Source organism: Botryllus schlosseri, chromosome 4 (assembly GCF_051294905.1).
Source record: "Botryllus schlosseri isolate E-star chromosome 4, Bs_hap1, whole genome shotgun sequence".
Lineage (NCBI taxonomy): Eukaryota > Metazoa > Chordata > Ascidiacea > Stolidobranchia > Styelidae > Botryllus > Botryllus schlosseri.
This window is the reverse complement of record NC_137239.1, coordinates 14693985-14715995: the sequence shown is the minus strand read 5'-3', so window position 1 is coordinate 14715995 and position 22011 is coordinate 14693985. Positions and strand designations below refer to the sequence as shown.

General features: G+C 39.0%; 3 protein-coding genes and 1 long non-coding RNA gene across 4 annotated transcripts in view; 2 read left to right on the top strand and 2 right to left on the bottom strand.

Annotated features, from left to right (window-relative positions):
• Positions 1-2700, bottom strand: part of LOC145438200 (alkaline phosphatase, tissue-nonspecific isozyme-like) — a 43767-nt gene extending 41067 nt beyond the window's left edge. The window contains exon 1 of the mRNA XM_080315584.1: positions 2660-2700. The gene's annotated coding sequence lies outside the window, so the exon portion shown is untranslated. The remainder of the gene's footprint in view (positions 1-2659) is intronic.
• Positions 2701-12352: 9652 nt separating this feature from the next.
• Positions 12353-12784, top strand: LOC145437994 (induced myeloid leukemia cell differentiation protein Mcl-1 homolog). Its single transcript, XM_080315360.1, has one exon. It carries the CDS (start codon positions 12353-12355, stop codon positions 12782-12784), a length of 432 nt encoding a protein of 143 aa, XP_080171486.1.
• Positions 12785-18928: 6144 nt separating this feature from the next.
• On the top strand, positions 18929-19599 carry LOC145437102 (uncharacterized). Its single transcript, XR_013914575.1, has 2 exons — positions 18929-19108; positions 19170-19599. It is a non-coding gene; the product is annotated as an uncharacterized LOC145437102 (long non-coding RNA).
• Positions 19600-21090: 1491 nt separating this feature from the next.
• Positions 21091-21522, bottom strand: LOC145437993 (apoptosis regulator Bcl-2-like). Its single transcript, XM_080315359.1, has one exon. The coding sequence runs from the start codon at positions 21520-21522 to the stop codon at positions 21091-21093; it is 432 nt and encodes a 143-aa protein (XP_080171485.1).
• Between the last annotated feature and the right edge of the window lie 489 nt (positions 21523-22011).

Sequence of the window (22011 nt, the reverse complement as noted above, 5' to 3'; positions counted from 1 at the left end):
GTCGCACCCTATCAGATTGGCAACCCCTTAAAAGTATGGTATACCTATGGTTGCGCGATACACACGCTTTATAAGCACTGGTCTAGTCTACTCTACATACATTCTCCATCACCTACTTTTAGTACGAGATAGGCTACTAATCAACAGCCTTCGCATCAGTTATGGCGTAACAATAGACGAATACGACGTAGGATACTTACATCGTAGCGATGCCGCATTCTTACCAAGCAGTGCTGCAGTGCTGCACTGCAGATTGGAACTCATTACGAAACGGCGGGCCGTATTCTTGTGGTAACTAATTATTTCGCGGGCCGGACGATTTCGCTTGGCTTGCCGGATCCGGCCCGCGGGCCGTAGGTTGCCGACCCTTGGTCTATCTTAACCTCGCGAAACATAGGAAGGATGGATGACTAAAATCATGACTTGACTCGAGTCATAAAATTTCCTGTTTGAAATAGGATGAATGGATTTGACTCGAGTCACTGCTTTAATATGACATACGGTATGAGAAATCCTGACTCGAAGTCAAATCTTAAAGTCAAGTTGCAAGTCTAACAATAATATGGCCAACGATACCGCTCAGGCACCTGCACAGTAGCAAAGCCAGACTGTTGCAAGTTAAAATTGGATGCAAGTTCCTCTGCCGTTGGTTGTAACATATTAAAAAAGTTCATGTCCTAAATGCACTCACCATTGTTTGTGCGACTATCGAATACGCTATCGTAGTCATACCGATGTTTCAAATATTCAATTTGAGATGGAATAAGGTCTGAAAAGTGATATACCAGTGGCCAGTGGTATAAAAATCAATTTCAGATTGATTAAGGAGCGGTTCAGATCAGGAATTTGCGGAGCAGTGTTCCCCATGTGTCGTTTTCGTATAGCTGATGACGTGCAGCAGTCTCTGGATATGGTTAGTTGGTTGGGAATTACTAAAAAGACGATAAATCCATGTTTTTCATGATCATAAAAATATGTCTATTCAGTTCAAAACGAGCGTTAAAACGCGAGTATGAAGCACGCAGAGAGTCACGATAAACACAGATGGAAACAATACATCTCCTTCTGCGAATTTTAAAAAATTGCCAGTAAAATTACCTATCGAAAACCTTTTCCAAGGTGGAGGTGGAGGTGGGCCAGTTTTGGCCCGTTCGACGCGTCGTGATGCATATAACTTTTTTGCTTCAAATTTTTCAATACATTCTGGATTTGGCCAGTTGTACGGCTGCATTCACCGATTAGTGGCAGATCGGCATCTGTGCCACGGAAGCCAGCCGATTACTGACGTTTAATCGGCGATTAATGATTAATCGACATCTGTGCAATCCACCCTAAGAGATATGTTATTACTATCACATTGAACTTCTCTAAATTTCCTGATTCGTGAAACCCAGAGGTGGTCAAAGTAGTCAAGAAAGCTACTCAAGTAGAAGTAGAAGTAGCGACGAAAATAATCTACCCAAGTACGAGTAGAAGTACTTCTTTCATAAGCAACCTAAAACTACTTGAAGTAGAAGTAGAATTTACCGACTTTTATTCTACTCAAGTAAGTATGTAGTTGTGAAAACGATCGTAATTCGTTCGCGTGGACTGTCAAAAGCTGAAAATGGCGCTATGCGGAAGATGTAGAGAGCTTGATTCATATTGATGCATTCCAGTAGGTGTAGCGACGGTGACTACTTTGACCACCTCTGGCAGATCGTAAAAATGCCATATAGTGTATAGCTTCATTTTCGGAAAATATAAGGCATTACTAGTTTACTACACTTGCTTTTATACTTCAACATGTATGTTCTCCAGACAAAAGAACCGAAACTATAATTAGAACTCAACGTATATTACTCGTAATTGAAAGAAAAATATAAATACTTCTTCGAAAAAACGGAAAATAAATTTCATATCTTTTATCCAGAAAGCTTCAACGGTGGTCTGTTAAAACAGGTCTAACGTTAAAAAAAAGTCCAAGTCCACTTTTCCATATTAGGACAAGTCATGGGCTGCTAGGTATAATAGGTCATAGCTAGATTGCGAAACGGTAGTTTCAAACGTCATGGGGGCCATACTTACTGTGATGAAATATTTGATATAGGCCACAATGCGGTGTGAACGAAACCGCGCAACCCGGTATCTAAATTATATTCAGCGATACTTTTGTTGAAACATATTTGTCACTCTATATCTACTATGCGCGAAGCGCAACGAAAATTCTTGGTATTACATGACTTTTAGGAAAATTAAATGTTGTTACTACGTGCAAACAGACCCGAAATTTGTTAGACTATCTTTCTTATCGGGGGATTAAACCAATTCTACTTGATAAACTGAAAATAGCGAAAGGTAAGTAAGTAGATCACAAAATATTACAAAGCAGAAGTAGAAGTCGCGAACAAAGATCTACTTGAGTAAGTACCAGAACGAGAGGGAAACTACTTGAGTTCTTCGAAGAAGTAGAAGTACTTCGATACTGACCACCTCTGGAAACAACACTCGCTATAAATAACTTCCGGATACCGGTAAGCAGTTTCGGACAACCGGATTTGAGGTCTGATAAGACTCGGCATTTCCAATATATATAGAGAGAGTTTGACATGCCCGTATATTTCTAGTCAAACTCCACGGCGGCCCACAGTAATCTGAATATACAAGAATATATTCTCGCTTTTTCGCTTTACTGCCATGATGAGCATGATCTGAAAAAGGAATGATAATAATTAGCAATTTTATAGTTAAACTAAACGAGTTACTTAACACTGACCAATTCGAGCGCATTCCACCATGAGGTAAATCCGTTTTAGTTTTTCTGTAAAATATATATGGCCTTCCTTGTCATTTCCTCAAGGCTAGGCTGTATGGTTGCGTCTCTCTCTCTCTCTCTCTCTGTCGAGATCGTAGTCCATACTTCCAGGTGCCAGAGATGAGCGGATTTGAAATTTATATGTCCTAATCCAACCAAATCCGAAGCTTCGAATCCTAATCCTAAACCTAATCCAAAAATGTTGTATATTCCAATCCCAATCCTAGTCCGATTAAAACTTGGAATTCTACTTTAAAAATAAATAAAACCTATAATGAGTGCCGAAATACATGAAGTAACTTTGGTAGGACGAGAAACATTGTCGCCATTCGCCACATGACATAAAAAATTTCAAATCCTAATCCAATCTAAATCTGCCAAATTTCTCAAATCCGGTTTTCCCAAACCCTAATCCTAATCCATGCTCATCTCTGCCAGCTGCGAACAATCCTCGAAAAGGATTTGAGTTAAATTTACATTCACGCTATCGTGTAATATCACACGTCACTGCAATATCATCACTTTTATGAGAGACGTTCACGTTTATACCTTATTTGTACTGGTACAATGTTAAGGTTAAGGCGAGGGTACGTTTAGGAGTTTTAAAATCACATGATAAAGTGTCGCATGCTCGGCTGTCGTATTTCATCTAGGCCAGTGGTTCCCAACGTGGGCGATTTGGCGGTCCAGGGGGGCGAAAATAGTGAAGGGGGCGATAGGGGGGCGAAAACGGACGAAGGGGGCGACAGAGGGGCGATGGCGCGTTAAAACGGCTATATTGGAGTCCAGGACCGTAACTGCCGCACCCCAAACCCCCTATTGGGATGGGTGCCCGAGCTCAACGGCGGCCCAAACTTTTTTGGTGAATTAACATAAATTATAGAGTAATATTTTGGAAATTTAAGCAACTTTCTCAAAAGTTTTCATTCAACGATTCAACGGTGTCGAATTTCTTGCTTATTGGATACCCTTTCCCCCAAGAAATAATACGCATGAGTAATTGAAATGGGCATCTCGGCGTCAGCCATTACCACGCCATGACGCAGCAAAACATATGAAATTTCAGGCCATGTAACATGCAACTACGAGAAGTGTGCAAGAACGAGAAAACCTTGGCGGAAAAGGACTGCCTTTATGCTGACCGACTTCGATATATATATACGATATACATACCAAATGTTCCTGTCCTGGCAATCAGAACCCCACAAGACAAATGCCATCCCGCAGAGAAAAATTAATTGCCAGTGCAGAAATACCAATTTGAAATCGTGTGCGTCTTTTAGTTTAGTACGTATGGGCGATTTTAATATATTTTGAGGTAGCAGACATGCCATCACGTAACGAAGTCATTATACCCACGGATCCGCCCGAATATGTTTAATTATTATTTACGGGCCCTACATTTTCCAAGACACCTCACTCAGCTCTAACGGTAGATCTATACATGAGCAGAGAGAGGATAAAAAAATTGACAGCAATATATATGCAATTCCCGATCATATTGACCGATTCAATCATGAATGATCAAAATTTCTCGCGCTTCACGCCAATTAAACCGACTGACTAAAGAGTCCAACAATTTTTGCTGAGAAGTAGCGGTAAAGAGGTATCGTGGGAGGGGGTCTGAGGGGCGAAGCCCCCAGAAGTTTGGTTTATCACCATATGGGGGACCCAAGACCAACGTTTTTTGGGGGGGCTGACGAAGTGCTGTTACGGTTCTTTTGGAGTCAAGTCCGAGAAATGACCTTTTTTTAGTCAAATCGCCGGTGATTACAGTTTCTATGCCCATTTTTCGGTTCTCAATATCTGGGGGGCGATTATCGGTGGGAGCTTGAAAAGGGGGCGATGAGTCGAAAAAGGTTGGGAACCACTGATCTAGGCGGATGCTCATACCTCAAGCAAAGACTAAGTCGCGTTTCCTCTAGGGGTCGCAACAGAGAGTCGGCGAGTACGTTGACCAACACTTTATTGTACAAGAGAAAACATCAACGGACTACTGATAAAACATCAAATAAAATAAACAGCGTTAGTGGTACAGCGTCAGTCGTTATTCAGATAAGAAGGCGGCGTGCATCGAACGAATGTCTTCTTCAAATAGTCAGAATCCAGACAGGGTCGCGCACAACGATCAACAATGATTGTAATTGATCATTCGACGTCGAGAGAGTATACAATATTCTGTCACGTGACGTCAAAGGTTTCGTGTTCTCGATCGTGGCCACAGCGAACCGGAACCTTTCACGGGTCCGCACGAATCGAGATTCATCCGCGGATTCCAGTATCATGCCAAGACAATAAAATATGAATTACTGTGATGGCAGGCATATATAATAATCACGCTGTCACAAGGGACTGTATTGCAAGAGGGATCATGTGCGGAGAAGCTCCCTAATCCATCCGGGTCTCATAATTTTTGTATCCAGTCATTCTGCCGCTGTTATACTTTGCCGTATTCGTCTAAATTAAGGTCTGACCACTACCCCAGGAAATTAGTTTTCAAAATTATATTTTATCGATGGGTCACATATCCCGTCAGTATAGTCAATTGGTGGTGGGCGGCTACTTTTGAAATGGAGGGGTGCAAATGGTTGTTAAAAACACTTTGTTTAAAACATGTTTTAAACAGTGTTTTAATGCTCTTTTGAAAAAAATGTTTTTTTTCAAGCTGTAAAATTGTTTAAATACTTTCCATAAACATGTTGTATGAGCCTACGGACAATTGACAATTGATACAACCGACGTCGGCGACGTCAAAATTGTCGGCTCAGCAGCTATAGTAAGTACATATTTAGTCAAAGTAGCGATATTTACCCTATATTTTTAATCGTCAATGTCAATCCACTATATGACCTAACAATTGAATATTCGTGACGTTATGGCTTATAAAAAACATGTTATAAGCAAGGGCCTTGTTATAAACAAGTTTGTTTTAAATTGATTTTTGTTTTAAATGCAACCCTGAGTGCTTCCCGAACTTATTGTTCACGAGTGCGATTTCTAGCATTCTTACTGCTGAGATCACGTTCCATTTTGGTATCTCGACTGAAACAATGATTCAATCGAAAGTACTGATGGTCATTGTCTTAGCTTGACCGCAAGTTAATAATACCGAGATCCGTTTTGCACAAATGGTTTGCTGCGAAGGCAAGATTCGGTATGCTGATCTAGTATGGAATCTTTTGAAAATGTGACAAGGCTTGATAATTAAAAATCTCCGAGACAGCAAATCACGAGAAGCGCAGGAAATATTTTCAAGAATTTTACATCTATGTTCAAAAAAGTTCTTGCAAGATTATGGAAGAGTGAGGATCTCTCCCTGCTTGCATCGCAGTCTCACGTCTGATTAATTTCAACCACGGGTCATAACTGAGCTGAGCAGGTCCTGCAGCGGCCTTCACTGATCCCTACTGTGACTCCTTGCAGAAAACAACCAAAGAAAAGGGTATTTCAGAAAGATGAATTGAAACAATTCCAGCTGGCTGATGAAATATAAGCAGCTTATCAGATTTGACGGAGTCCCACGCTCGAGAAGGCTATACCACCGTCATCCGGCATCCGGGCAATAACAAGCAAAATGCTAATTTAGCTTCCGTTCCATTCCACGAGTCGACTATTGCAGCTTGAAAAGCTACCTGCCTCATGAGGGAAGATATGGCTTCATTCATTAGCCTTATTAATGCTTGGAGGACAATTGTCAATAGCTGTCTCAGATATTCACACAATCCCTTGTCTGATGTAACAAACTTACAAGATGTTAAAATCAATTCCCTACAAAATTTAGCTAATTCGCTGATCAAATGGAACAGATAAAGCCCTGAAGAATTTTGCCTGTCCAAGCAAAAATTTAAAGCTCGGATCGAAACCCTGATGCTATGCCTGTTCTAATCATAAAGATCGAGCTTTAAAATGGGCGAGCAGGTGTATTGTGAACATATATTACAATAATAATAAGAAGATAGTTACGCTGAGCCTGAGCAGTTGAGCAAGTCGTAGCTTGCATACTTCATCGATACATTTGATTCACCGAATTTGAGGTCAAAGCTTTATGGCCATAAGCTTGGTGTTAGTTTTCGTGAGTAGTTCCTTATAAAAACGATACGAAGTTATTCTTTGCATACTTTAATTCAGAGGTCTCAAACTCAAATGTGCTCGGCCGCGGGCCGCAGCACCAATAATAGGGGAATTCAATGTATTTCCGAGTAGGCCTTATTTGACGGGACGTTGCAGACTGACATACCACACGCATCTTGAAAATATGATTTACTATTGTAAATTCACGATTGGCACGAAAAATTCACATTTTAAAATATTTGAATAAAATTGTTGCTGTACTTGGCATAGCTGCTGTAGACACCATGCGAGAGTAAATATGCATCAGGACATTGTAAAAGCTGCCGCGTTATAATTTTGCAGCTAGCGGAAATTTGACGTGTCACTATTACAGGTAGAATATATTTGAAATTGATCTGATATCAGAGCACTGAAGCAGTATACAGCCTAATCCGGGTTTCAGGCATAGGCCTACTCCTGATAACAAAGGCTATTGATCATGTCATTGCCTATGTCAAACTAAATCAGCGTTGGATTCACCTTCGAATATTGGAACAGATCTAAAGACAACTTGAATATAATGATTACTGTGCCCTAGCAATAGAAATGTCCGATCGCCGAATTATTCATTGATCTTCCTCTCAGTGGTAACTTTTCAAAGTGATGTAATAGTGAAGTTTGATGCAGACTTGGACAACTAGAAAATATTCAGATTTTTCAAATTAGATTAGAATTAGAATTAGAGCTACACAGTTTTTTCCATATTAGATTAGAATTAGAATTAGAGCAACAAAAATTTTCCAAATTAGATTAGAATTAGAATTAGAGCTACACAGCTTTTTCCAAATTAGATTATAATTATAATTACTGGACTCGCAAAAACTTGGAAATTAAATGAAATTGTGAATGAGATATAAATACAGAAAAAATCAAGAACAGTTCATATCAAATCACTGTGCGTTCCCATAAGTATGAGAATGGTTAACTTCTGTACACCTAGCTTGGCTCGTTTTGCACTCACCATTGGGTTCACCAAGACGCGGGACATATGCGGCCGGCAATCTGATTTGTGATTTTGGAAGAACGCGAAGTAAAGCATTTTGAAATGCTGAAATTGGTTTCAGTTTTAAATTATTATTGTAGTTTTTCCAAAATAAAGCTATTCGCCTGTGCCCAACAGCACCATTCCGCACTAGCAGAAACGGCTTCGCCGTTTCGCTAGCACATGGTTATTATTCGTCACAATTGTAATGTGCTGGTGGCTTGGCGGTTGGCACTAGATTTTCCTGCACGAGAGGGTTATTCTTGTTACTCGCTGCAAAATGCCGCGGACAACGAGGCATTTTCAGGAAAACAAGAAATTAGATTAGAATTAAAATTAGAGCACAGGACCACTTCACAAATTAGATTAGAATTAGAATTAGAGCGTGGAAACATTTCACAAATTAGATTAGAATTGGAATTAGAGCATGGAAACATTTCACAAATTAGATTAGAATTAGAATTAGAGCATAGAAACATCTCACAAATTAGATTAGAATTAGATTACTGGCATTTCGATCTAATTTAGTGAAATTATGCAACTAGAATCATCTAGAATTATCTAGTTGTCCAAGTCTGGTTGATGAGTAGTTTCAAGCTTCTGGGGTAGTTTAGGGGCAAATTTCCAGTTTTCAAATAAAAAAAATATATGGCAGTTAAATATTGTCGAATACTGCGAAATCGAAAATACGGTCGCGGCCGCAGAAAATGGTCTCGAGGTCCGCATGAGGCCCGCGGGCCTCGTGTTTGAGACCTCTGCTTTAGTAGTGTATTGAAGCTGATTATAGCCACCAATGAGATTACGCCACGTGTCCAGCCACGCCCACTTTCAAATTTAAATTTTCCCGCGTGTTTTTTTTTTATTTTCCCGCTTTTTTTTTAATTTTGCTGTCTCGAATTTTAATGGATTATGAGAACGGATTCTCGCCGAGAATTGAACCGAGGACCTCACTACTCAGATATGAAAACGCACCTTCACCCGGAATCGAACCGAGAACCTTGTGTCTTATAAACCTGAACTGTAACCATTACACTATCGCGCTCGCTGAGGATTTGCGTAAGTATTGAAGCTTTTAACGGCGAATGAAAACGGCTCCTCTTCCTGATTCGAACCGAGGACCCTATGACTTGTAGAACAGAACCGTAACCATTACACTATCGCGCTCGCTACCAATCCCTGGCTGCATTGAAGGTTTTAAAAAAAGGTTGTCTAATAAGGCGCAAGCATTGAAAACACATTTGTTATTGGTGCGACAATCACCATATATTTTTCGGGATATCCACATGATAATGGTCCCTATTGACCTCAGAAAAGGATTCAGGTCCATTATCCGGCCTCAAGAAAGTTACCATTAAATTAGAGATGGCTACCGTACGCTTCCGAGCCCGCGCTCTCAATTGTAAGGCGAGGCGACGAGTGTACCAGTACCATTACAGACGTACAACGAACGATCAATGTAAGTGGCTCTGTAAATCATGAGCAATAATAAGCGACGAGTGTGCCATCAACATTATAGACGTACAAACGAGCATATTCAACTAGCATTGATGCTTTATCGATTTAGCGCAGTATGTGTAGCTGGATGCTAACCAATTCGCATTTAACAATGCGACCCGCGCACAATTATGTAGCCCGATTTTCGTTGAATATTGACGACCCCAATAAATCGAATGAGCTCTTTTCCGCGGACATCTATGACACAGCTGTCAGTCCAGTGGACACGAACTTGAGATTCCGTGGGGTTAAATTCCGCATCAAATAAGATCAGAGCGCCTTTTCTCGCTTTCAGGATTTGGACTGATGCGTCCGGCCTATGTCGCAACACTACAATATGTGGTAACACGAACCTGTGCACACGTACAGTTGTTATTTGTAGTGTCATCGTCGCCCGCCAATGCGATAAACTCCCAACGGCTGACACATTGGTCTTCAATCTAATACCAGCATATTTTTGTAGGTCGAGAACAAGGGTAATTTAATTGCAGCTAAAATGCCTGCGGCTTGTTTTGGCTCAAGGGTCGAATGCAACATATGAATCCATTCGCGTTACGCACTATAGCCTATTTAGGATGATGAGCCAAAACGCGTAGGCGAGGACATGGAGATAATAACTAGCCTATATATTTAGAACAAATCAAGCATTGATTTCACGATAACGTATTCGTTATAACGTCGTAAAAATTTAGCGAGTTTTATAAGCTGCTTATCCTCAATAACCAATTTGCGGAAATTAGTGAAGAAGTGGATTGTACAGATTCTTAGAACTGCACGACAATCTGGTTATAGATTTGCTGATGCTACCTGCTGCCAGCATCATAACCAAGCAACCTTTACCTACCCGTCAGCTAATGTCTTACTATGTAAAACATGCATTCTGCACGTTCTTCCGTGTAGACGAACGTAATTTACCGATGTCCTAAATATTCAATTAATTCGGTTACTTTATGTGGCAGCTCATAATTTGAAATCAGCAACGACTTCATTACATTACAAGTCTTACAATTTTCGTTACTTCTTGCTCGTTTCTTTACTGCAAAAAGCGTTTATATTCAACTCGTCGCATTTTAGATTGCTTCGAGTCGTGGCGGTAGTTATGAATAAGTTAATATTGTGCCTACTGCCCAGTGCACCTATAGATGCGGAATCTACTTAACACGCGCATGGATCGCTTATTTCAAATAAATCGCATAAAGTAATAAACGTGCTGGAGTTGTCAATCTAAAATCACATTCATGACACGAAATGAGTCATCGCCATTTTGAATTTATGATATGTTTATAAACTACATTTGAAAATGCGTGGGCCCCGAAGTCAGGTTATTGCAACAGTTATAAAAAAAAGTACCATAGTGAGTTTAATTAGGTCGATAAAATATTATATATTTTTCGAATACATTTCATCCATATCTACAAATATATCTTGATGCTATCGTGAGGCACTAAAATATTCTCCGCATGCGATCCGCTAACCGTAGTTTGCTCATCCCTGGTTTTAATCGTAATCTTTCGAGTAAGTTCTGTTGGTAGGCAAGCCCTACCAGAATATATTTTGATAAAGGCAAGAGTAAATCGTTATCGAGCACCTTTCGTTATCAACTTCTTCAGTAACTCAAAATCGGTGACCGATCGCGACCTCTCGGAATAAATGAACAACATGCAATATGAACAGGACATGGAGCTACGATGTCCGATAATTCCTTTCAATTAAAGTAGAAGTATAGCCATTTCCGACCGAGTAAAACGTTACTCGGCATTGCGCTCTCGATAGTAGTGAGAAATGATATTCGTTTACTTTCGATAATATCCCACATACGGACTCATGTCGAGGGCAATTTTTAGAACTCTAATATCGCATAGCCTAACTTTGCAATATTTTTCGATTTATTTAGTCATGTTTTCCTTGCGATAGCCTTTCAGCATCGCGAAAATTTATAGTACAATTTAGAATAAACTGCTAACTTTTATCAAGGTCTTTGAAAAGTACTTTTCAACATTTAACTATCATGACATAGTAAACTTCTACTCAAGTACGAGAAGTAGCGATTGTAAGATGATTAGAAAATAAGTATTACGGGCCCAGTTTTGCCTAAAACCTAAATCGCAACACGTTATCTGATCCATTCCGAATGACGAGATTAAATATCCCTGAAAAATGAATAATATTCATAATATTCACATTGCGATACATAAAATTTGCTCTGACATTGCCCATAGTGACCATTTAGAATTGGATAGTCAAGGAGTCGAAATTTCTTCGATGCGCCTAGTGCACTAATTCGAGTGCTGAAATCCGAATCGAAAAATTTGTTATAATGATTCGAGTCGAGTAGTAAAACCTAATTAGCGAGCACTGAAATTACAGTAATATAGTTATATCACCGATACGAAATTTGATAGCCATTTCCCCGGAATAGTAATCAGTCCGAAACATTATGATAAATAGATAAGGTTGAAGAAATATAAAAATATCATCAATGGTGTATGTATTATGAAACTGGAAATATTTAATTTGCGGTAGCACGCAATTGGTTTCCAATTCGTAATTTCAACCGCATCGGCAGTTTTTTCATAAAAATAACTAAACAAATACTTTGATACTAATTTCGAAATAACGCAAATCTCTTAATGAATGTCCCTTGAATAGTAATTAATCCAAAACATTATCATGCAAGGTCCGAGAAACATAAAAATATCATTAATTTGGTATGCATTGTGAAACAGGCAATATTTTCTTTGCGGTGACCAGGGAATACGTTCTAATTCGTAATTTCAACCCCATCATCATTCTCTCATAACAATGAATTATCAAATCCTTGGATCCTAATTTTCAAAGTAGCTTAGATCTCTGAATGAGCTCTGACTCGCTGTTATCTTCAAACCATGGAATTATTACGAGTATCACCATCGCTCACTGAAGAAAGGGATGAAATTATATCCGGGGCATATTCCTTGGCCAGGAATTTTATCATGTACGAACTAGACGGGCCGAGCGTTAAAGCAAATACGAAAGCGGAGGCAACCTTACGGCGAGTTAGTGATGAAATGTTCGAGCGACATCGAACTGTCGTAAACGCAATCTCTAAACGTCTTCGATACAGTATTGTTGAAGTCGACGAAAAATATGGAGAATATTCTGCGGAAGAGCAGATGTTCCTGATGATAGCTGACGAAATTTTTAAAGATACCCAAGAGAATTGGGGTCGGATCGTATCTGTGTTCGTGCTCGGTAGCATTCTTGCTCGCAAAAACGAGGATGAGCATCACGGTGATAATATAGAAGGTATCATACAGTCAGTCGGGAATTACGTTGGTAGTAGAAGGCGAAAGTGGATAGCGGAAAATGGAGGATGGGTAAGCGATTTTACATGGCCTGATAAGGATTTGGCAATTATCATTTAGCTTGAGGTACTGTGTATCTGCTCTCGAGACTCCATAACACCTATCGATAATGAAACTTAGCTTGCACTTCACAATTCGGTTTTCAATTTACATTTTGTCATAAGGCACAGTACTTTACATTCCAAGCGCTCCGAACTTTGAATTACCTAGCAAGTACGGTAACTTTCTTGTGCAAGATTAGGAAGGCTTACATTCTTTTGTTTGTTTCAGGACAGTTTTGTAGGATTTTTTGATAACGCAGCTTTCGATGATAGTAAAGTTTGGAAGAGGCTCATGCTTGTTGGAATTGGACTGACGTCTATTGCAATGGCAATAACAAGATCATGGATAGTCCTTTGCCGTACATCATGTAATGTTTTTTAAATAATATATTTCTTCGCCGTTTAATTACATAAATTTTACTGTAGGACGGATGCAGTTTCTTCTGAGATTACATTAAAGATTGCTCCATAAAACCGTCTTTATCTGGAACATTTTCATTTTTCAAATTTATACAGCTACGTAAGGAAATTGCTAGGTTACCTAGAAAACGCCGCAGGTCAAATTTGATCCAATTCCGACCATAGTAGCGACAAGGAGTTATGACAGCTCAAAATGATCCATCTTTCGAAGCCAAATATCGTTGGTTCTCCACGACCAAATATCGTGTTCTATAAATATTGTGTATATGGAACAGATATAAATGTTGCTATTTTGTTGTTATTTGCAAAGAATACTTTGCTCAGTAATTAATTTCACGGGGATTCTAAACCTCAATACATACAAGTGAGCAAAGTTACATTAACCTGCGTTAACCTGTAGTGTTATGTAACTACCTACAATTCTATCAAGACGTAGCGAACACGACAAGTAATATGGAGTGAAGGAATAAGGGCGCGAAATTCCAATGTATAGATGCATATTTAGGCGGAAATATCGTCTTACCGGACGAATGCAATTGTTTCCTTAAAGTTTTCCTGTCTACGCCATTCAAGCGCGGTAAGATCAGTTTGAGTTGGCGACATTCAGGATGATATTTCAAGAAGCTCTGAATGATAGTCACATATTTCTCGTCGATTCTTGTTCTATCGCTGTCACTGAGGTCGAATACCTTTAGCTGTTCATTAAATAATTGAATATTAGGCGGTTTAGGTCAATTTCATAAACGAAATCTGAACTAAATTGCTTTATTGAGAACCATGAGAGAGCAGAAAGAACTTACTGTAGTGCATCGCTTGCCCATCTCTTCACTAAGATTCCTGATTTGCATGGAAAGCATCTTGCAATTACTCAGGTTGAATTCTTCAACGCGGGTTTTGTGCAGGATTTCAGTTACTGTTTTGTAGCAGGAGGAAATGTCGGGATTTCTACTCAAATCTAGCGAATGCAGCTAAAACACAGTGTGATGTTCAGATATTTTACGACGCTACAAACCACTCAGTTGCTGTAATAATAATATTTATCGACGACAGAGCAATATTATCAATTTCTCCGCCTCATCGCAAAACTGGTGTAATACAGAAAATAATGAACGTCTATAGGATATCGAAGAAACGGCGGAAACTAGCATTAATATGAATGAGCGATGGAAAATCTTTCACTCATAAGCAAGGACACTTTCATCAGCAGACGTGATCAGGAATGCCTTATTGATGATAAATTCGCTCGCTAAATGCAATGCCATGCCTGACGTTGCTTGGAACTCGCATTAGTTGCAAACTATGCTTGATTATTTCACTAGTAAGAAAACAAAACAGATCTAGCTAAAATGAATCACCTCATGATTACCGAGACCATTGTTCAACGACGTTAATGAATGTTCATCCAATTCGCAAGCTGAAAGTCGAACTGCCTTCGTGTTATGCCTTTTCGCGAAACGTCCGATTTCTTGCAATCCTACCGGTTCCAAATCCGTATTGTAACTTAGATCGAGTTTATCAACCTACAAAATACAGCAAATTATTCTGAAAACGACACACAAAATTGCGGAAACGAGTGGCTACCTCGATTTCACCAAAACATTCAAAAGCATGAATTTCCTCCGGTGTGAGGTCGCATCCTTTCATCACAAGAGTAACCGCTCTGTCTTTACAAAATAAGGGCGGCAGTGCAGCCATACACTCTTCATCCAGACGATTATAACTGATGTCGAGATATTGGAGCTAAACGAATATGGGAAACTGACAACTTTACGACCAGAATTAATCGGGGATGAAGACAAACATTACAAACTTATAACAGAGAAATGTTGATTAGCCAGTCACGTCATAATAGATTGGCGAAATGTTCTGAGATTAAAATAGAATTTCTGTGATTCGTCTCAAATGGACTCTTTGCAAGCAGTCATAAAGAATGTGACTATTGACCACTACTGAACAACAATCGCTCAAGACAAGATCCATATGCCTTACTGTTTTTGACCTGCATGGCGTCGAAATCCTTTGACCGCAAGTGCGAGTTCACAAGTGACAAATAGGTTAGATCGCTTGAAATAATAGTCCCGAGTTGCGTAAAGTTGATGTTTTCGCCGTAGCTGAGATCGAGTTTTTGCAATTTAACCTATGGGAATGAGGTAATAAAAGTCTCATATCGAAAGGATTTATACTAGATTAGTGTCCGGATATTTTCATCGCCAATACCTGATGCTGTCTGATAAGTTGACTCAAAACGATCAGAAAATCGTTAGATCCGCTACTTTCTTCCAGGTTAAGTTCCGTCGAGCCACACTTTTTCATCAACTCGCAGATGGCTGGCAGGAGTTTGTCAATGCCATCGTGGGCTGTGACGCTGACTTTTTTTATTTGGACCTAGACGAGTGCAAAACTTTCCCCCATAAAACAGTAATTGAGGTGATGAATAATTAAACCCTCATCAACTCTCACTAGTCTAGTATGACTATTGCGATAAATGGCTACACCGGTGCGCGATTGAGCATTGTTCGGTACGATACCTTCAATTCACGCGTAGTAACAATATTAATATGAAACAATGCGGTCATGATGAAGGTTTTTTTAAAGCCTGCTATGTATATTATACGGATAAACATGCTTAAATTGAACGTGGGTTTATAATGCTCAGTGACTGTGAGCGGTATGTGTAAATGTGTTTACCTCAAATTCAAATTCGCGAATTTGGTCCAAGATCATCTTTACAAGGTTTTCATTGAGATGGCATTGGCGGAATTCTAACTCGTACATGCGAGATTTCTCCATGAGACCATTCACGATATTCTTTACATCCAATTCAGTCGTAGTTTTATGATAGATCCCACAAGGAATTTCAACTTCATCATGATCCATAAGTATTGATTGATGGTACATCCTGTTATCACCTTTAGCATATGTGAATCATAAATAATTCATGATCAGGAAATAAAATTAATATTAATTCTAATCAAACTCCAATGTGATTTTTGTGTCGGACTATTTCAATATTTCGATAAGTCGGATAAAATGATGATACGTGACATATATACTCAAGCAAGAAACCGCTCCAGTACCAACACCACCACGTATGCCAATAACATATGACTGAATCATGGTAGTTTGCTGAGTTTAGTCAGCCATTGTACAGTTTATGCGCTATGAGAATATCGAGTTAATCCAATTACACCATCTTAAATTTATTCAAGAGTCAAAATTATATTATTTTTCAGTATTGTATGGCCGAAATTATTAGAAATAAACATCCAAAAAGTTTAAGCTTCGGTTTTTACTTTATGAGAATAATTTTATATACTTTATTATAGTCATGGTAGGGTGCTTGTAATAACGAAGGTGTTTTTAACAACAAGCTATCAATAACTTCACAAATGACACAAGCTAATTGATAAATTTTGAAATTGCCTGTAAGATATTAAGCTAATTATCAGAGTCGACGGCGATAAAAGTATTTTACTTGAGTAATATTTATCGCTACATAAATATCGTTATGCCGTTGATACGATGTAAATAGTTATCTCGTGCGGCGTCCGTTGCGTGTCGTCACCCTTCGTACACCGTCGAGGAATAAGCTACCCGGTGCCGTTGACTTGTGATTATTTGTCGCAGACTTAAGTTGTGATATTGCAAATTTTGAGGTTCTAAGATGGGTCCGTTCGGGTAAAAAGGAGCCCACGAATGCAATAAAGAGACAATTCTGAGGATGCCGCCCGCCCCGCTCGGGGTTCGGGGCAATAAAAGGGATTAAATAGGGGCGGGCGGCATCCTCAGAATTGTCTCTTTATTGCATTCGTGGGCTCCTTTTTACCCGAACGGACCCATCTTAGAACCTCAAAATTTGCAATATCACAACTTAAGTCTGCGACAAATAATCACAAGTCAACGGCACCGGGTAGCTTATTCCTCGACGGTGTACGAAGGGTGACGACACGCAACGGACGCCGCACGAGATAACTATTTACATCGTATCAAAGGCATAACGATATTTATGTAGCGATAAATATTACTCAAGTAAAATACTTTTATCGCCGTCGACTCTGATAATTAGCTTAATATCTTACAGGCAATTTCAAAATTTATCAATTAGCTTGTGTCATTTGTGAAGTTATTGATAGCTTGTTGTTAAAAACACCTTCGTTATTACAAGCACCCTACCATGACTATAATAAAGTATATAAAATTATTCTCATAAAGTAAAAACCGAAGCTTAAACTTTTTGGATGTTTATTTCTAATAATTTCGGCCATACAATACTGAAAAATAATATAATTTTGACTCTTGAATAAATTTAAGATGGTGTAATTGGATTAACTCGATATTCTCATAGCGCATAAACTGTACAATGGCTGACTAAACTCAGCAAACTACCATGATTCAGTCATATGTTATTGGCATACGTGGTGGTGTTGGTACTGGAGCGGTTTCTTGCTTGAGTATATATGTCACGTATCATCATTTTATCCGACTTATCGAAATATTGAAATAGTCCGACACAAAAATCACATTGGAGTTTGATTAGAATTAATATTAATTTTATTTCCTGATCATGAATTATTTATGATTCACATATGCTAAAGGTGATAACAGGATGTACCATCAATCAATACTTATGGATCATGATGAAGTTGAAATTCCTTGTGGGATCTATCATAAAACTACGACTGAATTGGATGTAAAGAATATCGTGAATGGTCTCATGGAGAAATCTCGCATGTACGAGTTAGAATTCCGCCAATGCCATCTCAATGAAAACCTTGTAAAGATGATCTTGGACCAAATTCGCGAATTTGAATTTGAGGTAAACACATTTACACATACCGCTCACAGTCACTGAGCATTATAAACCCACGTTCAATTTAAGCATGTTTATCCGTATAATATACATAGCAGGCTTTAAAAAAACCTTCATCATGACCGCATTGTTTCATATTAATATTGTTACTACGCGTGAATTGAAGGTATCGTACCGAACAATGCTCAATCGCGCACCGGTGTAGCCATTTATCGCAATAGTCATACTAGACTAGTGAGAGTTGATGAGGGTTTAATTATTCATCACCTCAATTACTGTTTTATGGGGGAAAGTTTTGCACTCGTCTAGGTCCAAATAAAAAAAGTCAGCGTCACAGCCCACGATGGCATTGACAAACTCCTGCCAGCCATCTGCGAGTTGATGAAAAAGTGTGGCTCGACGGAACTTAACCTGGAAGAAAGTAGCGGATCTAACGATTTTCTGATCGTTTTGAGTCAACTTATCAGACAGCATCAGGTATTGGCGATGAAAATATCCGGACACTAATCTAGTATAAATCCTTTCGATATGAGACTTTTATTACCTCATTCCCATAGGTTAAATTGCAAAAACTCGATCTCAGCTACGGCGAAAACATCAACTTTACGCAACTCGGGACTATTATTTCAAGCGATCTAACCTATTTGTCACTTGTGAACTCGCACTTGCGGTCAAAGGATTTCGACGCCATGCAGGTCAAAAACAGTAAGGCATATGGATCTTGTCTTGAGCGATTGTTGTTCAGTAGTGGTCAATAGTCACATTCTTTATGACTGCTTGCAAAGAGTCCATTTGAGACGAATCACAGAAATTCTATTTTAATCTCAGAACATTTCGCCAATCTATTATGACGTGACTGGCTAATCAACATTTCTCTGTTATAAGTTTGTAATGTTTGTCTTCATCCCCGATTAATTCTGGTCGTAAAGTTGTCAGTTTCCCATATTCGTTTAGCTCCAATATCTCGACATCAGTTATAATCGTCTGGATGAAGAGTGTATGGCTGCACTGCCGCCCTTATTTTGTAAAGACAGAGCGGTTACTCTTGTGATGAAAGGATGCGACCTCACACCGGAGGAAATTCATGCTTTTGAATGTTTTGGTGAAATCGAGGTAGCCACTCGTTTCCGCAATTTTGTGTGTCGTTTTCAGAATAATTTGCTGTATTTTGTAGGTTGATAAACTCGATCTAAGTTACAATACGGATTTGGAACCGGTAGGATTGCAAGAAATCGGACGTTTCGCGAAAAGGCATAACACGAAGGCAGTTCGACTTTCAGCTTGCGAATTGGATGAACATTCATTAACGTCGTTGAACAATGGTCTCGGTAATCATGAGGTGATCCATTTTAGCTAGATCTGTTTTGTTTTCTTACTAGTGAAATAATCAAGCATAGTTTGCAACTAATGCGAGTTCCAAGCAGCGTCAGGCATGGCATTGCATTTAGCGAGCGAATTTATCATCAATAAGGCATTCCTGATCACGTCTGCTGATGAAAGTGTCCTTGCTTATGAGTGAAAGATTTTCCATCGCTCATTCATATTAATGCTAGTTTCCGCCGTTTCTTCGATATCCTATAGACGTTCATTATTTTCTGTATTACACCAGTTTTGCGATGAGGCGGAGAAATTGATAATATTGCTCTGTCGTCGATAAATATTATTATTACAGCAACTGAGTGGTTTGTAGCGTCGTAAAATATCTGAACATCACACTGTGTTTTAGCTGCATTCGCTAGATTTGAGTAGAAATCCCGACATTTCCTCCTGCTACAAAACAGTAACTGAAATCCTGCACAAAACCCGCGTTGAAGAATTCAACCTGAGTAATTGCAAGATGCTTTCCATGCAAATCAGGAATCTTAGTGAAGAGATGGGCAAGCGATGCACTACAGTAAGTTCTTTCTGCTCTCTCATGGTTCTCAATAAAGCAATTTAGTTCAGATTTCGTTTATGAAATTGACCTAAACCGCCTAATATTCAATTATTTATTGAACAGCTAAAGGTATTCGACCTCAGTGACAGCGATAGAACAAGAATCGACGAGAAATATGTGACTATCATTCAGAGCTTCTTGAAATATCATCCTGAATGTCGCCAACTCAAACTGATCTTACCGCGCTTGAATGGCGTAGACAGGAAAACTTTAAGGAAACAATTGCATTCGTCCGGTAAGACGATATTTCCGCCTAAATATGCATCTATACATTGGAATTTCGCGCCCTTATTCCTTCACTCCATATTACTTGTCGTGTTCGCTACGTCTTGATAGAATTGTAGGTAGTTACATAACACTACAGGTTAACGCAGGTTAATGTAACTTTGCTCACTTGTATGTATTGAGGTTTAGAATCCCCGTGAAATTAATTACTGAGCAAAGTATTCTTTGCAAATAACAACAAAATAGCAACATTTATATCTGTTCCATATACACAATATTTATAGAACACGATATTTGGTCGTGGAGAACCAACGATATTTGGCTTCGAAAGATGGATCATTTTGAGCTGTCATAACTCCTTGTCGCTACTATGGTCGGAATTGGATCAAATTTGACCTGCGGCGTTTTCTAGGTAACCTAGCAATTTCCTTACGTAGCTGTATAAATTTGAAAAATGAAAATGTTCCAGATAAAGACGGTTTTATGGAGCAATCTTTAATGTAATCTCAGAAGAAACTGCATCCGTCCTACAGTAAAATTTATGTAATTAAACGGCGAAGAAATATATTATTTAAAAAACATTACATGATGTACGGCAAAGGACTATCCATGATCTTGTTATTGCCATTGCAATAGACGTCAGTCCAATTCCAACAAGCATGAGCCTCTTCCAAACTTTACTATCATCGAAAGCTGCGTTATCAAAAAATCCTACAAAACTGTCCTGAAACAAACAAAAGAATGTAAGCCTTCCTAATCTTGCACAAGAAAGTTACCGTACTTGCTAGGTAATTCAAAGTTCGGAGCGCTTGGAATGTAAAGTACTGTGCCTTATGACAAAATGTAAATTGAAAACCGAATTGTGAAGTGCAAGCTAAGTTTCATTATCGATAGGTGTTATGGACTCTCGAGAGCAGATACACAGTACCTCAAGCTAAATGATAATTGCCAAATCCTTATCAGGCCATGTAAAATCGCTTACCCATCCTCCATTTTCCGCTATCCACTTTCGCCTTCTACTACCAACGTAATTCCCGACTGACTGTATGATACCTTCTATATTATCACCGTGATGCTCATCCTCGTTTTTGCGAGCAAGAATGCTACCGAGCACGAACACAGATACGATCCGACCCCAATTCTCTTGGGTATCTTTAAAAATTTCGTCAGCTATCATCAGGAACATCCGCTCTTCCGCAGAATATTCTCCATATTTTTCGTCGACTTCAACAATACTGTATCGAAGACGTTTAGAGATTGCGTTTACGACAGTTCGATGTCGCTCGAACATTTCATCACTAACTCGCCGTAAGGTTGCCTCCGCTTTCGTATTTGCTTTAACGCTCGGCCCGTCTAGTTCGTACATGATAAAATTCCTGGCCAAGGAATATGCCCCGGATATAATTTCATCCCTTTCTTCAGTGAGCGATGGTGATACTCGTAATAATTCCATGGTTTGAAGATAACAGCGAGTCAGAGCTCATTCAGAGATCTAAGCTACTTTGAAAATTAGGATCCAAGGATTTGATAATTCATTATTATGAGAGAATGATGATGGGGTTGAAATTACGAATTAGAACGTATTCCCTGGTCACCGCAAAGAAAATATTGCCTGTTTCACAATGCATACCAAATTAATGATATTTTTATGTTTCTCGGACCTTGCATGATAATGTTTTGGATTAATTACTATTCAAGGGACATTCATTAAGAGATTTGCGTTATTTCGAAATTAGTATCAAAGTATTTGTTTAGTTATTTTTATGAAAAAACTGCCGATGCGGTTGAAATTACGAATTGGAAACCAATTGCGTGCTACCGCAAATTAAATATTTCCAGTTTCATAATACATACA